The sequence below is a fragment of the Arvicola amphibius genome, chromosome X, assembly GCF_903992535.2.
Source record: "Arvicola amphibius chromosome X, mArvAmp1.2, whole genome shotgun sequence".
NCBI classification, from domain to species: Eukaryota; Metazoa; Chordata; class Mammalia; order Rodentia; family Cricetidae; genus Arvicola; species Arvicola amphibius.
The window spans coordinates 5,313,067-5,333,736 of NC_052065.1; the positions used below are offsets into that span (position 1 = coordinate 5,313,067).

Below are 20,670 nucleotides of genomic sequence, written 5' to 3' on the forward strand. Positions count from 1 at the left end.
GCTAGGAGTTACTACACCACACCCAGCCCCCGTCTCCATCGCTGGGTACTGTGCTCACACAAGTGCTGTGAGTGTCTATGTGCAGCGGCCCTGCTGTGTCCAGAAGACACTGTCCCTGGAGTCATTCCCCACCTCTGGCTCACTCTTCCTACCCCTCTTCGGTAGTGACTGCTGAGCTTTGGGAGGAGGGGTTTCTGTACATATGTTATATTATTAGCAATAAGTGATTAGGAGTCAGTTTCATGTTATGTCCATTTAGCAGAATTTAGCAGGTTCTCTCCTAGAGCCGATGGCATGTCTAGCCATGGGTTTTCGGCCTCACAATGGTGCTGAGTATGGGTTTCATCTTATGCAACAGGACATAAATCCGGCCAAAGAGTGGTTTGTTACTCCTATGACAAGTCATTGCTGTAGTTTTCAGGGTTCACAGCTGGGCAAGATGATTATTTTTCTCCTCTAGTCACATGCCCAACAACTTCTAGCACAATGGAAGCTAGCTGGCTACTTGAGCTAGTTAGACTCATTGTTTAGCGAGCTCCCTGGATCGACTACAGTTCCCATCACTGGCCAGCACTGGGCTGGAGCTGCATGCTGTTAGACTCAGGATGTCGTGTTTGCTCAGCAAGCACATTACTTGCTGAGCCATCTCCCCAGCCTACTGAACTCTGTTGTTTTATATGACAAAGAAAGCCATTGTCACTCCAGTCTTTCTTTCCTTATAGGTAATCTCTTACTTGCTTTTACTTTGTCATTAATATTATGAGTTTGATTGTGAAATTCCTTGACAAAATTTTCCTTGACTTTATCCTGTTTAGATTCTGCATAGTTTGTGATTCTGGAAGTTTATGCCTTTTGCTAAACCTAGTGAGTTTTCATCCATTATTTGTTTGAGTTACTCTTCCCATTCTCTGAGTCTTCTGGAGTATAAGGAGACAAACAGAGCTTATGCTGTTGTCCCATGAATGTCTGAGGCTACTTTCTCTCTCTTGTTCACACTCAATCCATTTTATTGATGCCTTGTTGAGTTCGTTGATTATTTCTGGCTCTATGCCTAATCAATTACTGAACTTATCCACTAGGCTTTTAAATTTGACCTTTTTCACTTCTATACCTCCATTTTTTGCTGTTGTTTTCTAAATTTTCATTTGTAGTTGCTTGTTAAAGTATTTTTTTGAGACAGGGTCTCACTGGGTACCCCTGGCTGTCCTGAAACTCACTATATAGAGCAGGCTGACCTTGAAGAGCAAAGATCCTCCTGTCTGTGTCCCAGGTGCTGGGATTTAATTAATGTATGTGCTACTGCATTCAGTCAAGGTTTTTGTGTGTTTGTTAGTTTGTTTATTTATTTATTTTTTGTTTTTTCGAGAAAGGGTTTCTCTGTCGCTTTAGAGCCTGTCCAAGAACACTCTCTGTAGACCAGGCCGGCCTCAGACTCACAGAGATCGCCTGCATTTACCTCCCAAGTGCTGGGATTAAAGGCGTGCACCATCACTGCCCGACTCAGTCAAGTATTCTTTAAAAACTTTAAGTTACATTTCTTTATTTGTATGTGCACATGTTGGGGTGTTGGTTATGGAAGTTAAAAGGCAATTTTCAGGAGTCACTTCTCTCATTCCACCCTGTGCGAGTGGCAGATAATTTAATTAGCTTGATGCCAATAAGCATTTCATAACATATACATCAAATCTTCATGGCCTACATCCTATTATATCATTTTCACTTGTCAATCAATCATATATTAATAAAACTGGGAAAATAAGTGGTAAAATTGTCTAGCCTTATCCATTTTAGAGAACAGTTGGGAGCTAGAGCAGGGCCACAACTAAAAAACAAGCAGCTGAGGCCCACCCTGGAGGTGCAAGCTATCCTTGTAGGACCTGTATAGGCAGACACATTGGCGGTATAAAGGGCTGCCGAGCTACCCGGCAAACTTTTGATTTCACTGTCGTTTCTTAAGTCCCAAGGGGATTTGAAATAACAGGTGTCCCAATCTACCCTCAAGCCTGGGAGTAAGGTTCATTATCTTTGTGTTGAGGAAGATGAGATGAGAGAGGATAAGGGAACTTCTGGTGCAGCTGAAGATGTGGGTGTCTCTCTATTGGGGAGTCTCAGCCTGCTCTCAGGACAAAGCCTGCTTCCCTGGCTCTCCCGCTTCCTGCCCCCTCCCCCACACCGTTTGTGGAAAGAGGTGGATGAAGTCAGCCTGTTCTTTTTTCTTGGAGCTGCCTGTTTTGCTTATCAAAGGCATGGGCATTTCTTTTACTGTCATACTTCCCTTCAATACCCAGTTTTTCTCCAGAAGACTGAGAGAGACAGAGAAGCGGCGGAGGGGCGGGGGCGTTTAATGTGCTTCTGGGAGTCTGAGCGCACAAAGCAAATGGGCTTGCCTGAGTTTGTAAGCTGAGAAGTTGTTCGAGCCAAACCACATCCTGCCCTGGGGTTCAGGAGGCAGGTGGTCCCAGATGGAGCTGGGGGCCAGGCAAGTGTGTGAACCCCAGGCGTTCAGTGTGTGGGGATGACTTTGTCACCAAGTCCCCTTCACACCGAGCTTTGCTTTGAAGGAGGCTGCCCACCTCACTGGTTCCAGTAAGGGCTGTGGTGCTGGTCCGATTCCAGTTGCGGCTGTGCTGCACAGCAGCTGCACACAGGTGGCTGCGCGGCAGCTCTTGAGGAAGTACTTTGCTGCCTGTAAACAACCCACGGTCAAGGGCTGAAATGGCAGATTGAAGTTTGCTGCCATCAGTATGGTGGGAGCCTCCCCAAACCTGGGTTGGTTCTTTTTTTTTTTTTTTTTTTTTTTTTTTTTTTTTAAAAAAAAAACACTTATGGAAGAAAATACATTAAAAAAATCTTAATAATTCCTAAATGTACACCATCGCCACGGTTACACTAAAATCTAATTGAAACCGATGAAGTGTTAAATGTGAGCCTATTCTTAGCTGGGCTGTGCGGGTTTGCATGGTGCTTCATTATCGGCAGTGTCATGGGATTTACTTTCTGACTGACCAGATATGGCTCATAGTAAAGAAGTGACATCCAGAATCAACGTGGACAGACGGTGGGCAGAGGACACATTGCCCTTGTTTAAAACCATCAGCATTGTCAAGTGGTAGCTGCTAACCTTACCAGCATGCTCTGTTGTATTGGAACTTTCATGGGCTCCCTGGGAAGGAAGGGAAGCAGGTTGATGGTTGCTACTCTGTAATTGTCGTAGCCGGGCTCACACTCACAATTCAGTCTTTAATCATCTCCCTCAGCTGACAAGTCATGAGTGCGTGCACAGGCTTTTTTCTTACCAATATTTTCGGTTGTTATTGATTTTTTTGGGGGGGGGGGACAATGCTAGGGATGAGACTCTGAGCCTGGCTCACGGTAAGTACTCAACAACTGTCCTACATCTCTAAGTCCTCTGTCCTGATCTTGAAATTACAGTAATTGCCAACTTGCAGGTAAGAAATAGAGATACATACTGAAGTCCCCATTCCTTTGTGTTAAATGGGCGATTACATCAGGCTTTTGAGGCAGGTACTATGAACTCAGAACAATTTGAATTTAGAGGACATACGCCTCGTGTGGTTTGAATTGTTGACAATCATTTTCTGCATGCATTCCTATTTCTTCCGGGGACTGCCCTGTTATTTGGTTCAAAATGTCACACTACAGCAGATCTCTTTAGTGCATATAATCCAGGCAATTATGGCGTGAGCTTCTGCTGCCAGTGGTAGTTAAAATCCATATACCCCATTCCTTTTTTAGCCTCTGACGCTAAATTGACGCTTATTGAATAAGTCAATTTAACTCATCCTTTTATTTTAAAACTTGAATTTGAATGGGTTCCATTAACAGATATTTTAAAGTGACAATCAAGTCCAGGGTGCTGAACACAATCCCCAGCCCCCAAGCTTAGAGAGGAAATCCATTTCAGGCTGGTCGCAACTGCAGTGCAGAGATAGATACAGCTGATTTGTAAACAGCCCTTGTAGCAGCATATCCCGGTCGACACGTCACAGTAAAGTGTGTGATCTTGCTAGCTAAATGGCAGCCCTGATTGCAAGTCCATGTGGAGTGCATCTCCCAGGGCCACACGGGATAATTAAAGCCACAGATCATCATTGGTAGATGATTACAGATTACCTCATTACAGACTGACTTAGGCCTGCCTTCATTCATTATACTGAAAGGTAAATGAGGATTCAGTGTACCCAAAACTATGTTCTTTTTTTTTTCTTTTCACTTGGAATATGCAAATGGCTATTAAACTCTAAACACAAATAAAAGTCATTCTCTTTTTTAAAGAAATCCACCTTAGAGCCATGCTTGCCATTCCTGGCCTGTACTGTGACTGAGTTTCTCTTAACCCTGTAACCTCTCCTTTGTTTGTTCTGATGACAGGGATTGGTAGGTGATTCTCGCCATCCTTTTGTTTCCCAGAGCGGCTAGAATGGCCTTTGGCCACAGAATGAATATGTTAAATATTCCTCTGCTTTAATTGCATTTAATGTGCCATGCTTAAAGCTAATTTGTAGGTTTGCAGTTATTAAATGTTCTACTTATTTATTGTTTTGTATTGAGCTATATATTTATCTCCACTACTCCCCTCTTCTCCCCTCACTTCTACCCTCTCCCATGTTCCCCAGGCTCCCAATTTACTCAGAAGATCTTGTCTTTTTCTACTTCCCGTGCACTGTAGATCCATGTATATCTTTCTTAGTGTCCTCATTGTTGTCTAGGTTCTCTGGGATTGTGAATTGTAGACTGGTTCTCTTTGCTTTATGATTAAAAGACACTTATGAGTGAGTAATACTATATTTGTCTTTCTGGGTCTGGATTACCTCACTCAATATGATGTTTTCTAGATTCATCCATTTGCCTGCAAATTTCAAGATGACATTTACTTTTTTTCTGCTGTGTAGTACTCCATTGTCTAAATGTACCACATTTTCCTTATCCATTCTTCAGTCGAAGGACATTTAGGTTGTTTCCAGGTTCTGACTATGACAAACAATGCTGCTATGAACATAGTTGAGCACATGTCTTTGTAGTACAATTGACCATCCTTTGGCTATATACCCCAAAAATGGTATTGCTGGGTCTTGAGGAAGGTTGATTCCTAATTTTCTGGGAAATCGCCACACTGATATCCAAAGGGGCTGTACCAGTTTGCACTCCCACCAGAAGTGTTCCCTTTACTACACAACCTCTCCAGCATAAGTTGTCATCAGTGTTTTTGATCTTGGCCATTCTTATAGGCATAAGATGTAATCTCAGAGTTGTTTTGATTTGCATTTCTCTGATGACTAAGGATGTTGAGCATTTCTTAAAGAAATTTCTTTCAGCCATTTTAGATTCCTCTGTTGAGAGCTCTCTGTTTAGGTCTGTATTTCATTTTTTATTGGATTATTTGCTTTTTTGATGACCACTTTCTTGAGTTCTTTGTATATTTTGGAGATCAGCCCTCTGTCTGATGTGGGGTTGGTGAAGATCTTTTCCCATTCTGTAGGCTGCCAGTTTGTCTTGTTGACTGTGTCCTTTGCTTTACAGAAGCTTGTTTCAGGAGGTCCCATTTATTAATTGTTTCTCTCAGTGTCTGTGCTACTAGGGTTCTATTTAGGAAATGGTCTCCTGTGCCAATGCATTCAAGTGTACTTCCCACTCTCTCTTCTATGAGGTTCAGTGTGGTTGGTTTTAATGTTGAGGCTGTTGATCCATTTGGACTTGAGTTTTGTGAATGGGGATAGATATGGGTCTATTTTCATTCTTCTATGTGTTGACATCCAGTTATGCCAGCTTTCTTTTTTGTTGAATATGCTTTCTTTTTTCCATTTTATGTTTTTTTGCTTCTTTGTCAAAAATCAGGTGTTCATAGGTGTGTGGATTGATAGCTGGGTCTTTGATTCGATCCCTTGGTCCTCTTGTCTGTTTTTATTTCAATACCAGGCTGTTTTCAGTACTATAAATGCTCTACTTCTTAATAGCATGCAATTTATTTTCTATTTTCTAAGCTAGTGAATTATTTAAGTAAAAGGGAAAGGTTCTTTCTTTGAGATAGATCTTACCCAAGCGCTGCTGCTTTCCGTCCATGTTATTACTGAGTGTATTGGAAGGGAACGTAAGGAAGAGGACTGGGTGAACCATAGGTTTATGCTACATAGCTACTAGGTCCTCTGTAACGAATGGATTACAGTCTGGATCTGGTACTTGTGCCTGACCCAGGGTTTATTTTTAACTTTCAACTTTTATGGAGATTGACAATGATGTTTGGATATTGGCTCAAAGAAGAGCCAGTTAGCATATGATATTTTCATATTATTGATTTTTCAACATGTGCATTTGAAAATAAAGTTATTCTTTTTGAGACATTAATTTATCTATTTCAACCTCTTTCATTTCTTTGATATTAATATCTAATGGCATATTTGGATAATTTCTGCTTTCCAGAATAAGGTCTGAAGTGTCGCCAAGTGTAGGTTGTGGGCTAGTGTGGTGGCTCAGCAGGTCAAGAGTCTGCTGACGAGTTCAGTCCCTAGGACCCACATGGCAGAAGCAGAGAACTAACTCCCTAAAGTTGTCCTCTGGACTACACAGTGGTGCTATGGCATGCATTTACTTAGACATACCACACACACTCACACTCACACACACACACACACACACACACACACACACACACCAATTTTTAAAATGTGCAGGTTATTTTTGATAGCTCAGGTGATCTTTGTAAATTATTGACTAGGACCCAAGTATTGTATTTATACTTCAGTCTGCCATGGTCACCCACACCATAATTTCACAGTATGAAATGTTGCTGGACTGCTAAACTATACAAGGGAATGACAATGTAGCCCACATCTAGCTATTTGCTGCCTGGTTTTATCAAGTTGTTGCCACATTGTTGACACAGTTTTGAGTCTTTTAAAAATAAAGTAGTCTTACAGTTTCAGCTCAGAGATGTAGAGAGCTGCAAACATGTCCTTCCCACACTTCAGTAAAAATCAGACTGGTAATTAACAAGAGAACCGACTTCACAGAGCAAATGGCCATTTTACAATCTGGAGATGAGCAGATGAGACACAGGAGAAGACCTGAGCATTGGCTGCAGGGGCAGAAGCCACCCGATGCCGAGAAGTAGGTAGAAAGAGCAAGACAGAAAATATGACAAATTACCGGGGGGGGGGGGAGGCTGAGTGTGGGCTAGCTGCTTCTCCTGGGGGTAGCAGCTGGGGGAGGGGTTCTGCCCCTTCACAGACTTTCCTGCAGGAGCCTCGCCTGACTCAGGAGGACTGGTGAAAGCCATGGAAAGCTCACTGTGCTGGCTCAGGAACCATGGAGAAATCCACTCAGACCCTGCTCCCTTAAGAAGAAAAAAAAAAAGAGGCTAATTTCTGCAGAGGAAGGGCACAGGGCAAGGGTTCTGGTGAGATGTCACTGCAGCTGCTGGAAGGGAACCTCCCAGCCCCCACACCTTCCTCTAGCACCCCACCTCACCCAAAGAAGTTTTCCTCTGCAAGAAGCAGGAAGAGCTTTAAGGAGGGTGGGCTGATGCTGGGGGGAGGCACTGCCTCTGGGGGATGGGCTGGGGCACTGTAACCCCAGAGGAGGAGGAAAGTCAGCTGTAGAGGGTACCCAGGCCCACCATCCAGGCCGGATTCTGAGACCTAGAATATTTGAGAACTGCCTGCTTTGTGTCACAAGCATGTCTCAAAACCCAGCGCCTTCTCACTTCTGTTTAGGTTAACACAGCGGCCCACACTCTAGGTGTGTTGATCTCAACACATACTGCCTTGCACAAAAGGCTTAACTTTCAACCTCAAATTTCAAGGTATGGCGAGGAAATAGAGTCAAAAGGATGGAAACTGTCACCGAGAACAGAGCAGACTCAGGATAGCTGTTGGAGCTACTGAACCGTACACACACGCATTGCCTAGCTGTATTCTCCAAGGTGCTCAGGTGCCAGGTGCCGTTTGGGATGCTAGTTTTAGAACAGGTGTAACAAGGTCTGAGGTCTTAGCTGAGAGGCAGAAAGAGGGCAGAGAGCATAACTGCAGACGAGCAAAAGATAATTATAGTTGAGATCTGCGATGAGGAAATAGACGAGGGAAAAGTACAGAGTGGCTGGCGGAATGCGCGGCCTAGTTCAGCTGGCTCCGGCCAGCAGTGGGAAGAGCTGGCCTCCCAGGGGACGTGATGTCAGACTACACAAGTGAGTGATGAGGAGGGACCCATCATTGATGAGAACCACTCAGGGACAACAGCGAGCGTGAAAGTGAGGCCTGAACAAGGTTGGATTTCTCAGTATGACATGGGTGCCTTTGAAGACCAAGTGTCAGGAGCACAGTGCCGGCAAGAGCGACCTCAGTGCGCATGTGCCATTGTCCCGGCTAACCTAGGGAGGAAGATGTGGGTGGCTTTTTCTGTTTACGCAAATCTCTTTCTTGGAACGTATATAGGAATTCCTCCTCTCTGCTCCTAGTTTGTGTGGAGGAGGGTGTATTCTACCTATGCCTTTCTCAGCTCTTCAGACCTGGGAATGTGAACTTGCTGTTGGGGTAGAAACAGTTGGTAGCCATTACAGCTGTAGTGCCTCTTGTCTTAATGGTCAAGAATTGACATTGCTTCAGCCATCAATCCTGGCCTCTATCCCCTGCCCTGGGTAGTGGTTATCTGTACAGTGCAGGTGGGAACTGAAGCCCAAAGGGTTACCTGGCTTGACAAAGACTGGAATTCTGTTGTGGATCCACCTTAGTAGTTGAAGTCTGCTAGCTTAACCTCCCAGGCTTGAGCCGGAAGACCTGTGGAGAAGGTTGGGCATTTAAAAATAGATGTTGCCAGGTTGGGGCGGCACATGCCTTTAATTGCAGCACTGGGGAGGTAGAGACAGGTGGATCTCTGTGAGTTTGAGGCCAGCTTGGTCTACAGAGTGAGTTCCAGCACAGTCGAGACTTCACACAAAAACGCTGTCTTGATAAATAAAAGTTTTAGTTTTAATTATTCCTGTATGTGTGTCTGTGTGGAGATATGTTCATGCCAGTGCAGGTGCCCTAGAAGAGAGCAGCAGGTCCTCTCGAGCTGGAGTTACAGGTGGTCGCGAACCTCCTGCCTTGCGTGCTAGGACCTAAACTTGGGTCCCTCACGGTAGCAGTATATGCTTTTAACCTTCGAGCCATCTTTCCAGCCCCCACCCACCCCTGTTTGAGATAGAGTCTCGAATGCTGCATGTTGAGCCTGTTATGCAGCCAGCCTGAACCCTGATTCTCTTGCTTCTCCCTCCCAGGTGCTAAGGCTCCAGGTGTGCGCCAACACATCCAGCTGGAATAATGGATAGTTTTCAAAGTAGAGGCCATGGAGGAAGCAAAACCAACTGTGGAAATCCAGTTGAATTCTGTGGTTAGCAAGCCTTTGTCGAAGCATCGGCTACTAAAATTACCTTACATCTTCCTTTATATACCCAAAGCTGGTATTCAGTAATTAAAGATTATTCATGAAAGAAAATATAAGTTTCATGGCATGCTGTCTAGTCCACAGTAATAACTGAACACTCACAGGTGCTCAGTTGAGCTCTCTGGATGGTTCGTGAGCTTGCATGATAGGAGAGGGAAAGTAGTCAACCTTTATTTCATGTTTTCCATGAACCAGGGAGTGAAGCAACTTGTCCAGGGAGCACAGCTTTTGTAAAAAGGCAGCTATGGAGCCTGGAGTGGAGTACAGCTCCAGTGGCAGAGCATGGGCAGGGTGGCTTCTACTCTGTTAAAAGGACAAACCCTCAAAGGAATTAATTAGCATAAGGGATGTACACAAAGCTGTTATGTTCTGATAACTTACTGGGAATCTTGGCTGATCTCTGAATAGGGTGCTGTGAAATTTTCTCTAAACATAGCTTACTTGAAGTAACTTGATGTTACTTGGAGAAAAGAAATAAGCATATGAATTTTTCCAAACTTTCTTCAAGTTTATTGATTTTTTTTAATAAATGGATGCAATTAGTAGTTCTCATTAATTCCAAGAAGTATTTATCCTGGAATGATTTGTTTCCACATCAGGTCCCTTAATACTGAAAGATTTCCCAGGTTCGTCTTCCTCAGCTGTCTAGGACTTGGATGTGACTAATTGTTCTAGGCTTGTGCAGTAACTCAAGTGTTGCCAGCACAAACGGGAAAACGTATCACTGTAATTTCAAACACAGGCTGTTGCTTTATACTTAACCTGACCAGTACTATTTTCTGGGAGGGTGGGAACAGATGGAGCAGGATTGAGCTCTGCCGTATGTTGACAGGATCCCCGGGGGCTGGAGTGTCTTAGCTCAGGGGCCTTGCCTAGCATGTCAGTGGCCTTGGGTCCTATCCCCAGCACTACGCACAAGAGATCCATCACAGGTGATAGATGACTCAGTGGCTAAGAGCACTGGCTGCTCTTCCAGAGAATCTAGGTTTGATTCCCAGCACCCACATAGTAGTTCACAACAGTCTGAAACTCCAGTTCCAGGGGTTGTGATGCCCTCTTTGGGCCTCTGCAGGCACTGTATATGTGTGGTGGACAGACGTACATGCAGGCAAAGCATCCATACATACAAAATAATACATACATGCAGGCAAAACATCCATCACACCAAATAATAATAATCATTTTTTTAAAATGTTCCAGGGGGGCACTGTGGTGTGCCTTTTGAATTGTTCTACCATTTGTGAAGGGGGTAGCAACAAAACCCCATAATATTCTAAAGCCAGATGAGGGTATAGCATGATTTGCCCAACCTCTATTCAGGGATTTTGATGGGATCTGAGCTTGGGAAAGGGTTACTGACCTTCTAACCCAGTCGTAGGGATCTCAGGGGAGTTTAAAAAGAGGTTTCCCAGGGCTGTACCATACCCATTGAATTAAAGACTCTCAGAAGGAGACCATCAGGTACTTGTGGGGGGGAGGGGCTGGGAGGAGAGGAAGTTCTAATTGCCAATGCAATTTGGCAATAAAGCTGTCAACTTTATTTATCAGCAGTGCTGGCGAGGAGGAACATAATGACAGCTTGGAAAACTTCACTGTAAGAATTAGCTGGAGATGGTTAATGATGAATTTTCTGGCATCCTAAGAGTTTCCTCTTTGACCAGAAGAACATGAGAAATCTTACAAGCCACCCCTTTGGAGTTGAGGAGTTCTTTATGATTGTCCAGACTGGCTTAAAGCAGAAAGCATGGAGCTTAAAACAAAACAAAACAAAAACAAAAACCACTTAATGGTTTGCTTGCTGACCTGCTTAGCATTAGCTAATGTCTGTGAAGTCTCTCAGGGCACATCCAGGGAAGGCAGAGTCTGAATGTGGATAGGAGAAATCATGATTATGAGGGAGGAGCTAAAATTATCACTACAGATATTGAAGACGTCATCTTGGCTTCTGCTCTGGGGCAGGGGGTTTCATTGTAGTGATGTGGGCGGGGAGGGGCAGCTGCAAAGGAAGTCATGGGTCTGTCTCTGTTACAATGAACCATTGGTTCCACACTGTAGGCTTAGTGGGTTGCTCCTTCCATAGTCTGACCTTCCACGCTCTGGGTAACAGAGGCTCTGTAACATGTTGCTCTTCATCATCCCTTAAATGTCCCTGTGGATCTTTTCTTGAGGTCAAGCAGGATGACTTGGGGACTCATTTTCCCGATTTTCGTGCCTTCCAGGAATTATTGTGTTCTTTTTACTTTGCAGTCTGTCTTCAAAGCCGGGTTTTTGCCATTGCTGGACACGTGCCCTAACTTTTTTCTTACCTTTTCTCTAGTAGAAAAAGTAAGGGAGACCCTCAAATCAGGAAAAGTTGAAAGCCTCTTTAATTCTTTGCAGACGGTTATGTAGTGTATGATGTTGGCTGTGTGTGTGCTGTCTCCCGGGGTTATCTGCCTGGGGGGTGGCGGGCTTTGAGCATAGACAGAGCTCTAAGAATGAGTGGTTTCTGCTGGGTTCCTGCTTACACATTCTGGGCTCCATACCGTGTCCGTGTTGAGCTTGTGGTCATCATCGGTCAGCCAGTCAGCAACAATGCCTAGGACTTGCCCCTGGCTCTTATACCTCTGTCTTCAATGACACAAGTGACATATGAGGCGAAGAGGCGTCCTTCTGTAGAGATAAAGGTCAGAGCAGTACAGTACAGGGGCTTCTCTTGCCTCGTACTGTGTTGTAAATGATGTTAGAGGTTCCCAAAGGCAAGCCTGGAGGAGGGACACCTGGAATCATGCTTTTTCTCACCTGTTGGAAAGTGGGCCTCGTCTGTTAAGGGAGCCCCTAGGAAGGAGACCTAAGAGTCTGGAGCAGGCGTGACAGCAGGCTTCCAGCTGAAGAGGACAGGCTATAGTGAGCCTCTAAGGAGGAGCATTTACTACAGTGTCCTGGAGAAGGAAGACCAATTTCATGAAGATCTGGAATTCAGCCTTGTCCGTAAGATGGTGATCTGGTTAGTCTTTATGTCAACTTGACACAAGGTAGGGTCATCTTGGAAGATGGAACTTTAATTAAGAACATACCATCCCCCCCCCCCCCGTCAGATTGGCCTGTAGGTGAATCTGTGTGGGTCAATTTCTTTTATTTATTTACTTACTATTATTTGTATATTATATATTTTATTTTTAAATTTTTTATTTCACATGTATGGGCGTTTTTCTTGCATGTTTGTTTATGTACCACATGCATGCCTGGTACCCATCACAAAGGTAAGAAGAGGCGGTGTCAGATTCTCTGGAACTGGAGTTCCCGTGTTTGTGGGTGCTGGGACTCAAACTCTGAACCTCTAGAGAAGCAGCCATGCCCTTAACTGATGACCCTTTTCTCCGGCCCTATGTTTTCTTGAGCAATGATTGATGTGGGAAAGCCCAGCCCACTGAGTGGTGCCATCCCTGGGCAGGTGGTTTTGGGTTGTATGAAACAAGCAGGCTGAGCAAGCTGGGGGTGGGGGTGGGGAGCAAGCCAGCAGCAGCATTTCTCCTTGTGCTCTGCATCAGGTCCTGCTTTGAGTTGCTGCCCTGATTTCCCTTTGTGATGAACCGTAAGCTGTAAGATGGAATAAACCCTTTCCTGCCTAAGTTGCTTTTGGTCACAGTGTCTCTCACAGCACTGGAAAGCCAACTAGAGTAGATGGGATGTGGGAGAAGTGAAGCAGGAGATGAGAGGGAGCTTCCTTGCCCTTGTAAGGCATTTGGAATGGGAGAAGAACTGGAGAAAGAACTTAAGTGGGTGCAGGTCAGCCTCATATGGGCATGGGGAAAAAGGTCCTGCAACTCGGGAGCTCTCCTGCCTAAGTACCTCCATTCCCAGTAGCTTTGCAAACAGCTTGGCATCTAATTTACACAGAGCTCGTTTCGCTGGTTTGTGTGTATCTGGAGTTGTGACTGATCATCACAATCTAACTCTCAGACATTGCCAGCCCAACAAAGGGGAACTTGTGCCCATTAACAGTTCCTTCCATTTTCCATGCCCAGCTCTAGGCAATCATTCCTCTTTGTAATTTCTCGGTTTTCACATTAAGGGGAATGTTTTCAGTCAGTGGGATTTTTCCTTTAAGGAATCTCTTGAACAAATTATAAACTTTTCTTCTTGGTTTCGCAGTTAGTTCTCGGTCCATCCCTGTCAGCATGTTTCGGTTTGCACATAACAGAAACCTGTCTGGGACTGTCTTAAACACAAGACTGTTCTCTCGCATAGTTGGCAGGCTATAGGAGGGTGAACCCCTGGGGATCAAGCACTGGGATCCACCGCTTGATGTGGCATCAGAAACCCTTGTTTTGGGACCATGGAGAGTTCAGCGGGTAAAGCGCTTGCTGGGTAAGCCTGATTACCCGAGGTCGAACCTTGAAATCCATGTAAAGGCAGAAGGAATTAGCCGACTCCACAAAGTTGTCATCTGACCTCTACATGTGTGACGTGGTACATGCCCCCCCCCAATAGTAAAAAGGAGATAAAACCCTTGTTCTTGCCGTCACTCTTCCACGACATTGTTATGGAAGTAGCTGGCGTCACTTGGTCATCACATGATCAGAAGATGGCAGATGTGGTAATTGGGCCCTTTATTTTCTTGTTCATATGTGGAGAGGGAGATTTTTTTTCTGCAGTCTAACTAGATGAACTTAGTACCTTTTGGTCAACTCTGAACCAATGTTTGTTTTAGGATTGATTAGGCTGCCCTTCCAGAACTAGGAATGGGCTCCTCAGGGGATGATGGGTCCCTGTGACCAATGGTTAGCTCTGTTTTGGAAGGGGGATTGAATCTCCTGGGGTAGGCAATCAGCAACCCTCACTAAGGTTACTGAGCAACCATATTGCATACTTGGGCCCTCATTTCTGTTTACCTGGATCTTTTTTTACTTAATTATAAGCAAGATGGTAATCAACTTTAAATTTGTTATCTATGGACAGGTAGACTCAATCCCATCCATCCTAGTGACTGTGGCTGTGATCTCAATATACTGGAGAATAAGAATACTATGTGAGCATAGTATTTTTAAATCATTTTTTTTAAAGTCAATCCAATTTCATGCCTCCGGAGGTCATTAGTAGAGATCTTACACACTCAAGAGTGTCTGGCGATGGAGTACACAGACGCTTATCTTCCGACAGTTCACTAGCATGGACAGCATCAAGGAGGTGGTTGATGTCAGCTCGGAGGGGAAGATAATTTCAGTCACATTCAGGAAGCCTATGTACTGTAGGGTAGAACTATTAAGTAATATATGACTAACAGCAAATAGAAAAGTCATTTGTATCTAATTATTGGAATCTTCACTTTCGGGAAAAAAAGAACACTCTGAATATGTCAGTATTACCGTTACAATAAGAACGTGAAGTTACCAAAAAATTGACTTTCTCTCAAGTATAATTCACACTTTGCTAAGCCAAATAGACATTCTGCAAGTTATTAGGACTTTATTAAATTCTGCTTTATGTGTACTTAAAAAAAAATCAAGGGAGGCCTTTACACTGCAAAGTAGGTTATTTGATTATGAACTGTCGTTCAGAATTGATTCCAGGGTGAGGTCTGTCCACATGTCCTGAGATTCGCTGCCGCAGCTCTTCTGGTGAGAACGGATATTGAAGAAGGCGAACACCATATGCCCTTTGTTTTCGCGCACATCTCCTTCTGGAGGCCTGTCTCAGCTGTCCCAAATAATCCCCATTTTGCTGTTACTGCAGACTGCAGCTCCCCCAGCTCTCTTCTTTCTGATGTTAATTATAACTTCTTCCTAATTAGGTGACTCTTCCTCCTCTTTAGTGGTAAAGGTTCCACTCTCTCCAGTGCCAGAGATTGGGTTAATTTTGAAAAAATGCATTTCACTTGATTTGTGACAGAAATAAGTGCAGAGCATTAAAAAAAAGAAAAAGAAAAAAAACAACCCAGCAGCGTGAGTGTGTAGTGGGAGGGGCAGGCCGGTTGAGTATGGGACAGGATGCTTAGAATAATTCTGCTGCCAAGTGAATCAGAGAGGCTTGCAGTTCTCAGAGTGCACGGAACTCAGTCCTGCCCGGAGAGCTGACAGACCACCAGAAGTCACCGTTTCCTACTGCACAGAATGGAGCTCTCAGCAGCCAAAGCCCCGAGCCCCACAGACTTGCCCGAGAGTGTAAGTAGGCCATAAGTCTGTTTTGCTTGTTATGTCTGCAGCTTTTGTAGTCTGTTGCCCGACAACTTTGTAAGCCCAGAGGGAGACATGAGGGGGGGAACCTGGTTCGAAGTCAGCCAATTCTTCCTTCCACTTAGACCCAAGTTTTAGTTCTTTTGTTTGGTGTGAAAGGAAGTTTTAATTTTTTTTCCTCCTCAAGTCACCCCAGGGACAGGCACTACTTATTTTGACCGAGTCCTGTTTGTAGCAGTGTTTGTAAAGGTTTGAAACTGACTTATACTTTGCTCTGCCTTGCCGTCTGTGGTTGTGATCTGTAGCTGAGGCGTTCCCCTGAGGGATACTGGGCTTAGATGGGCCCCATCCAGGAAGCCCTGCCAGGTGTCTCTTTCAGCAGTAAGAGATCCTTGCCCAGGGTTGGGGGCAGGTAACATTTCTGAGGCAGCTGATAGATTTGGGAGTCTGGGCTGAAGCCAGGTGTGGGATCTGGAGCATTTTTATAGTATCAAGTGCTCAAGGGGGCCGGGGAGACAACGAACTGGGAAGCAGGACAGAAAGTCTGTTTGGAGTTTGTCAGGAGGATTGTCTGTTCCTAGGTGTCAATCACGTATCAGGCCATGCTCAGATCCTTAGTCAGGTAACTCAGTAGCCCTGGGCCACTAAGAAAACAAATCTGAAAAATTTCCACTCATTGCCTTCGATTTTTGCTTGAAGTAATGGGAAAGCACCCAGTCTTTGCTTGCCTGCCTCTTGCTGGCGGTCTCTCAAGTGCAAGCAGTGTGCTGGCTCCTGTGGGACATCACCAGTGCTGCTATCTGGCTCATTTCGGGGTAGCCTTGAAGGCTTTCACATTCTCTTGGTCAGTGTCAGAGGTCTGACCTTGGACTCAGCCACTTTGCCTTACTTAAAGCACATAACTGTTGTTTTTTTCATGGTCAGGTGATCCCTCCCCCCAACAAAATCACCACGGTCCTGGGGAGAGGGTATCAGTGGATCATAGGGCCTGGGACCTGAGTTTGGAGGTCATGTGATGAGTCCCTGGCGGGAGAGTGATAATTCAAGTCTGATTTGATTTGACTTTTGAGACTCTTGAATGTCTCTGTTCCCCGAGTGAGAGGAAGACAAAAAAGAGAGAAAGAAAGAAAGAAAGAAAGAAAGAAAGAAAGAAAGAAAGAAAGAAAGAAAGAAAGCAAGCAAGCAAGCAAGCAAGCCTGAATCTTGGTGGGCACCGCTTCTCAGTTCACCCAGGAGCCGAGTCAGAAGCACACTGTTCTGGGACCTTTCCCTTAGGTTGTTTCCGTTACTTTCCTCATGAGTTGTGGCAGCTGCCAGGCACACGGATCAGCTCCCAGTGCCTTTCAACTGAAGGAGGGGGCACTTTCTACAGCCTTGTTTATTAACTTCACTGCACGTTTTATATGTGCTAAATGTGAGTTCATCACTAATAATATGTTCCCTTGCCAGGCACAAGTTCTCCCTGCCCTGACCTATTTATTTATTTATTTATTTATTTAATTGGTTTTTCAAGACATGGTTTTGCTGTAGTTTTAGAGCCTGTCCTGGAACTAGCTCTTGTAGACCAGGCTAGCCTTGAACTCACAGAGATCCGCCTGCCTCTGCCTCCCGAGTGCTGGGACTAAAGACGTGCGTCGTCACCACCCGGCTCCCTGCCCTTACTTTTTAAATACCTTGCATTTCTTATTATATTTAAGCTGGAGTCCTTTGCGTTTCGCTATCAAGACTCCTCAATTATTGTGCCAGTGAGCTCTCTTCGATTTTTGGAACCATCACCTGAAACCTTGGTCAGCAAATAATGAATTAAAAGTATCAGTTATCTGAATGTTCGTCAAGACCCCTCCATTGAATTCCAAGTCATTTTCTGTGTCTGGTTTTTGCCTACCTTTTCAGCCTATCACGATCACCTTCCTGTTTGGAGATTACCTTCCATCAAAGTGACTTCCTAGTGCTTAGCCTCCGCCGTGTTCCTTCCTGCTTGTGGGTCGATTTCAAGAAGGCCCTTTGCTTGGTGCCTGGCTCCTCTAGGTGGCTTTTTCTTTTGGGTGTCACTCCAAGCAGCAGCCCCACCGGGCCCATCTTCTCAGAAAGGACTTCCTCCGTCTTGTGCTTCCCTTCCCTTACACCATCATGCTGCTTTCTTGGAGAGCACTTTGAGCATAGCCTATACCAATTTGGTTGACCCTTGCCTCACTCGGCGCTTGCTATCTTTCTGACTAGCATTTCAGCTCTGCTCAGTCAGAAGCTCTGTTTGTTTTATCTCTGAGGGATTCCCCAGCCCCCAACTCAGTTCTTGATACATAGGAAATGCTCAGCAGCGATTGCTACGTAGGATGATTTCGTAAAGGAGCTTTAATTACTTTGTGATTATTGCAAGCTGGTCAAGACAGTTCTGGCCTTTCTGTGCCAGACCCTCCCCCACTGCTCTCCAGTCTGTGTCCATCACGGCTCATGCACTTGGGGAGCGTCCCAGACCGAGGCTCTGCTTCCCTCTCTGTGTGCTCTTGGCGGGTCGGTGGACTCACCCTCTGTTTTTAGCATCATTTCTTTTTTCCGTTTTCTTTTCTTTTCTTTTTTCTTTTTTCTTTTTTCTTTTTTCTTTTTTTTTGGTTCTCAAAATGAAAACCACCTGTCTTCAAAGTGATTTACTTAAAACAAATTCATTTCTTTACTAAGGTCTTTACCACCACCACCCCCTCCTGCCTTTCTCCATCTCTTGCCAAGATTAATGGGAAAAACCCTATTATCTTGGAAAGTGGTTTTCCCTCTGGTCAGAATCCAAAGCCGAATGATTTATCACCAAGTATGCAGGGGCCATGGCTTTTCCCCATCTCCCTGTGTGCTCACAAGCGTTAGCAGTTTGTTCTCTGTGCAACTTCAGCTGGTCATATGGCGGCCGGGCCCTGGCACTGCCTTGCTCTGTACAACTCCTTCAAGTTCCTTTTCTGCTAGTGAAGAACCTAGTTCAGGGTACCATCTAGATGGAAGCAAGGCTGGAGTCAGGGTCCAAGTGACACTCTGTGGCAGCGTGTTCGCGGGCTCACTGAGAGCTAGCTCCGTGCCAACTCTCGGGAGTAGATAATGTCAGCCCCATTTTAGAGTTACCAAAATGGAGGTTCCATGAAATCCAACGACTTATTCCCACACACGTGTTGAAATGAACCAGGATTAGAACTCACTCAGCCTGGCTTTGAAGTCTACTTGTTGGCAAACTTAATATTTCTTTTAAAAAAAGATTTAGTGTATCTGAATGGGTCTTTTGACTGCATATATTCTGTGCAGCACTTGTGTTCCTGGCTCCTGGAGACGGCAGAAGATGGTTTCAGATGCCTTGGAACTGGAGTTGACAGGTGTGGCTGATTTCATTGAGCCTCCATTTTAGTAACTCTAAAGTGGGGTGACTTTATCTACTCACTAGAGTTGGCACGGAGCTCTCAGTGAACCCGTGAACAGGCTGCCACAGAGGGTCGCTTGGACACTCTCTCCAGCCTTGCTTCCATTTAGATGGTACCCTGAACTAGGTTCTTCACTAGCAGGAGAGGAACTTGAAGGAGTTATACAGAGAGCAAGGCAGTGCCAGGGTCCAGCCGCCATACGGCCTGGTTCCTGTGTCAGAGCAGTCCGTGTTGTTAACTGCTAAGCCAGCCCCCTTACCCCTTACTTAATGTTTCTTAAGCTGTGGTGTGTGTGTGTGTGTGTGTGTGTGTGTGTGTGTGTGTGAGAGAGAGAGAGAGAGAGAGAGAGAGAGAGAGAGAGAGAGAACATGTGTGTATGTTTGCATGCATGAACGCATATGTTGAAGTCAAAGGACAACTTTGGGTGTAATTCCCGAGGCACCATCCACCTTGTTTGTTGAGTCAGGACCCTCATTGGCCTCAACCTTGCTGGCTAAGTACGGTAGACTGACAAGGCCAGGGAGCCCCCAGGTATCTGCTTGTGTCCCCCTTCCCTGTGCTGGGATTTCATGTAGGTGCCACTGGCTTTTTGTAGGACGTTTTTGACCACGTCCTGCACTTGTGATCAACTTTTGGTGATGATACACTCCACGTGTCTGCATATGTGCACACAAGCGAGTGAAATAAGCTTTCTGGAACAATAGCCGCCTTTAGTGTTTCGGGTGCCCTCTCCTATTCCCATTAAAATGATTCCTGTCTGGGCATTCTAAACTAATTCTGTAGCCTTCTGCTTGGTGGTAACTCCATTTGAAGAATGAAGCTGTGGTGGTGTAAGCTATGCTTACTTTATTTAGAAGCATGCACCATCTAAGCTCCTTTAAAATTATTTCACAACAGTAGAACATGCGTATATAGAACACACACAGGCGCACGGCCTGTGTAGCCAGCGCCACATCAAAACACACGCTACTGGTTCCAGCCTCCTTGACTCAAGACAGAGGAGTAGAGTACAACAGAAATGAAGAGTCTGTCACTTTGTTCTCGGCTTTGCACACACAGCTTGTTTGCTTGATCCTCTTTAGGTGGAGGTCTGTGTTTTAGGTTTCCAGCGCGGTGCTTGGCTGCAGTTGTAGATCTCACAACTGCTAAAGGAGCAGAATGTGGCCTCTCTGAAGCTGGCACCCAAGGAGGGCTGGGCTGAGGATGTGCCTGGTAAAATGTGAATAAGGAGGATGGGGGAGACCAAGGCCCTACAGTTAAGGATGGAAACACGTGGGTATGAGAATTTATGGTCCTAGTCATGGAGACTCACTTTACTGGAATGCAGGTTGGGGAGAGAGAAAGGGGGAAGAGGGTTTGAGATTAAGAGTCCTAAGTTCCTAGAGGTTAATACACATCTGAGTAAAATAAGGAGCATTCACCTCTCCCACTGAGTGTTGACCTTTAAAGCAAACAGAGCATGCTGAAGGAGACCACTGATTGCTTGGAGAAAGGCGTAGATGCATCTCTGAATACAAGCAAGCCAGAGGAACTTGGCTTTCATTATGTATGACACTCTGTAAGGTGGTTTGTACAGTCACTTACAGCAGAGAACTTGTTGAAACGGAATGTGTGTAGAAATGAAGGGGAGCTGACGCTCTGATATTCCTTTAAACACTGAGGAGGGTGAAGTTACAATGTAT

General features: G+C 45.0%; 1 protein-coding gene across 3 annotated transcripts in view; it reads left to right on the forward strand.

Moving 5' to 3' along the window:
* Sh3kbp1 (SH3 domain containing kinase binding protein 1) overlaps positions 1–20,670 on the forward strand; it is a 336,253-nt gene that overhangs the window by 61,693 nt on the left and 253,890 nt on the right. The window contains exon 1 of one of the 3 annotated variants that reach the window (XM_038316362.1): positions 15,467–15,581. The exons of the other annotated variants lie outside the window; for them this stretch is intronic. Within the exon in view, the coding sequence (XP_038172290.1) occupies positions 15,531–15,581 (51 nt within the window). The 5' untranslated portion in view covers positions 15,467–15,530. Of the gene's footprint in view, positions 1–15,466; positions 15,582–20,670 lie in introns of those variants that run through there. 3 annotated transcript variants of the gene reach the window in all.